The sequence below is a fragment of the Merops nubicus genome, unplaced genomic scaffold (assembly GCF_000691845.1).
Source record: "Merops nubicus isolate BGI_N331 unplaced genomic scaffold, ASM69184v1 scaffold51066, whole genome shotgun sequence".
Taxonomy (NCBI): domain Eukaryota; kingdom Metazoa; phylum Chordata; class Aves; order Coraciiformes; family Meropidae; genus Merops; species Merops nubicus.
Window position 1 is genome coordinate 1 of NW_008613965.1, and position 3,228 is coordinate 3,228.

The 3,228-nt window shown below is 53.5% G+C and overlaps 1 protein-coding gene across 1 annotated transcript; it reads right to left on the minus strand.

The window, feature by feature from the left end:
- Nucleotides 1–208: 208 nt before the first annotated feature.
- Nucleotides 209–3,107, minus strand: LOC103774623 (ATPase family AAA domain-containing protein 1-like). The gene is made up of 3 exons (XM_008942036.1): nucleotides 2,862–3,107; nucleotides 1,629–1,765; nucleotides 209–329 (listed from the first exon to the last, which is right to left on the minus strand). Exons 1-3 carry the CDS (start codon nucleotides 3,105–3,107, stop codon nucleotides 209–211), a joined length of 504 nt encoding a protein of 167 aa, XP_008940284.1.
- Nucleotides 3,108–3,228: the final 121 nt, after the last annotated feature.

Here is a 3,228-nt window from a genome sequence, read left to right on the forward strand (position 1 = left end):
CCGATCCCCTCCATGGTCTGCTGGCACGCTCCCGGCTGTGCGTGACGAACCGCAATAACTTAGGATCTGCTGTATAAAAACAACTCCAGAAACAGAACCCCCTTGTTGGAGGAATGTCCCCGCTCCCACCCCTGATGGTTTTTTTTTGCTAACTGATTACAAAGGTCAAGCTAAATCACGTCAGAAACTGCAAAGACACTCATTTCCCTTAATCCAAACTAACGTGCATCAAAACGTTCTGCAGCGTGGCGTCCTTCGATCTTCTCATCTTCTCAATCGCCCTGTGGAGATCCTGCTGCTGCACAGGCCGAATTTCATCCTCGTCATGGCTTTAAAAGGAAGAGAGAAAGAGAAAAAAGCGAGATAAGGGCTCAGGAGGTGCCACAGAACAGCAGCTCCAAGAGCAGGAAGTGATCCCTGGAAAGGGCGGCTCTGACAGGCACCACTGTGACACCACAGACACGTCCCTGTCCACGCACGTGCCACCCATGAGCGGTGTCCAGGCAGGGAACGGGACGGCCGCGTGGTGTTCCGCGTGCGGGAGCGCTACTGGCAATACAGCCTGGTGACAGCCCCTCTTGGTTCACACCACCTCAGCCTCCACGCCTTGGAACATTACAATTGTTTAGGTTGGAAGAGACCTTTAAGATCATCAAGTTCAACTGTTAACCCAGCACTGCCAGGGCACCACTAAACCATGTCCCTCAGCACCAAATCCACACATCCTGGAAACCCTTCCAAGGATGGGGACTTCACCACTGCCCTGGGCAGCCTCTTCTAGGCCCTGACAACCCTTGCAGGGAAGACATTTTTCCTAATGTCCAACCTAAACCTCCTCTGGCACATCTTGAGGCCATTTTCTGTTGTCCTATGGCTTTTTTCTTGGGGGAAGAAAAGCGAGGGGCTCTCCCCTGACCCCCCATTTCCCCCAGCCTCAACAGCCCCAGGTCCCTCAGCCGCTCCTCACAAGACTGGTGCTCTAGACCCTTCCCCAGCTTTGTTGCTCTTCTCTGTACCCGCTTCAGCCCCTCAATGTCCTTCTTGGAGTGAGGGGCCCAAAACTGAACCCAGGATTCGAGGTGCAGCCTCTTCAGTAACGAGTCCAGGGGGACAATCTCCACCCTAGTCCTGTTGGCCACATTTGTGCTGACACAAGCTAGCCTGCTGGTGGCCTTCTTGGCCACCTGGGCATGCTGCTGGCTCATGTTCAGCTGGCTGTCGACCAGCATCCCCAGGTTCTTTTCTGACAGGCACTTTCCATCCACACATCCCCAGTCCTGGAGCACTGCAGGGGGTTGTTGTGACCCCAGTGCAGGACCCAGCACTTGGCCTTGTTGAACCTCATTCCACTGGCCTCACCCATTGATCCAGCCTGGCCAGACCCCTCTGCAGAGCCTTCCTACCACTCCCGTCCAGCTTCGTATCATCCACAAATTTACCAAGGGTGCCTCGATTTCCTCATCCAGATCCTCGATAGAGGGACTAAACAGAACAGGCCCTAGTCCTGAGCCCTGACTCAGAGCCCCAAAGAATCTGGAGCAAACAGCTCGATTTTCAAAGTGAACCAAGGTATCTTAGACAGACTAAGAGCCGGAGGCGCGCGGCCCCGGGGCGGCGCCGACACCTACGCCTCCTCTCCGCAGGCGGCGTTGACGTACTCCCTGACACAGAGCAGCGCCGCGTCCCGGCACATCTCCTTCAGGTCGCTGCCCGAGAAGCCGTCCGTCTCTTTGGCCACTTGCAGCAGATCCACGTGTCTGTCCACCTGTCAGAAACCCAACGGGCACAGCATGAGAACTCCTCCCTGTCTGAGAAGTCATTCATGTTGTTCACCAAGGACAAGAAACGGTCACCTCCAAGTATTTTTACCTAAGAAAAATCTTTTTCAGTTTTGACTTTTTTTGAGACCTAAAAGATAATGATTTCACTAACTTATGCTCTCAACCCGCCAAGTAGTTCATTTCACTGCACAAACCTGACAATTCATCTCATGAAACTCTGTAGCATAAAAGAAAAACAACAAACCAATCAAAAAGAACAGGCTATGGAATGTGAATCATCCTGTTGGTATCTTCTGTTCCTGACACAGCTCCTGTGTGGTTCTGGAAGCCTTCTGGCGTCAAAAACGGGATCACAGGAACCATGTCCCCGTTTCCCCAGTACCCACACAAGTTTCCTGCAATGACATTGGTTTTTTTGGACCCTACGCGCATCGTTTTCCCTCCAGATGAGGCCACTCCCCATAGGTCTCCTTTCACAGCCACAACCCTTTTTTTCCCCACATCACTTGTTTGTTTTCCTAAACACGTCTCCTAAGCAGTAGTACAGCAAGGCTGGGAAGGGTTCCTGTTGCGTTTCCCTGTTGTTGCTGTCACCTTTCAGTGCATAGTAAGAACTTCCAAAGGGGTTGTTCACTCTCTCATCTCCTGAGTTGCTGAACAACTGCTGCTCCCACTTTATACAACCACAGAATGGGGAACCTGGAAGGCCAAACAACGTGTCCAACTCCATGCACTGGATCGGACTCGACTCTTTTGAGCCAAAACCCCAGATTTATTCCATCCATTTACAGCATCTCTGAGGACAGACCCTTCCAGCACATTTCCCAGTGCATCAGTACTTACTTTCCTAAAAGTGAAAGCCAAACTAGTCTAAAAAAAGGCTGAAGTGATGGGTTGACTTCTCCTATGAGGAAAGCTGTTCTGTGGTGAAGGCAAATCCCCAGGTATAGTCTCTGCTGCTTCCAGCTACACCTTCAACCCCTGCACTCCCAAGGGGAGCCCAAGAACGTGCCAAACCCCACTGAGCACCCTTTCTATTTCCTGGTGCTCTTCCTGCTTTTCTTGAAGGACAGGAGTTACAGTGTTACTGTCCTGCTGGCTCATTCCCTGAGCCCCAGCTCCCAGGCCCAGCACGCCGTGCCCAGGTTTGGGCGTGGAGTGAGCCACCTGGCCCCCCAGGCACAGGAATGAAGGGAAGAGCCTCGGCTGGCTCAGGCCGAAGCACCTCCAGGCACCACAGCCCCGCTGTCCCGGCGGGCGTCGCTGCAGCCCGCGACCCTGCACGCACACCCCAGAGCCACGAAGAGCCAGCTGCGGGTCCACCATGGACCTGCCCAACGTGGGGCGGAAGGCCACCAAGAACCCAGCAGAGCAGCTGGCTAAGAAGAAATGGAAAATGGCCACACCGTGCAGCAGGCACTAAGGAGGATTCCCCTCCGAGTGAGAG

Bases quoted from the DNA above. Each gene is read 5' to 3' on its own strand.
- LOC103774623 (XM_008942036.1), bottom strand. From the start codon at position 3,107: ATGGTGGACCCGCAGCTGGCTCTTCGTGGCTCTGGGGTGTGCGTGCAG. The intron at 1,766-2,861 runs GTAACTCCTGTC...GGTTTCTGACAG, and splicing joins GCCAGCAGGACAGTAACACT to GTGGACAGACACGTGGATCT. The intron at 330-1,628 runs GTAGGTGTCGGC...TTCCTTTTAAAG, and splicing joins GCCGCCTGCGGAGAGGAGGC to CCATGACGAGGATGAAATTC.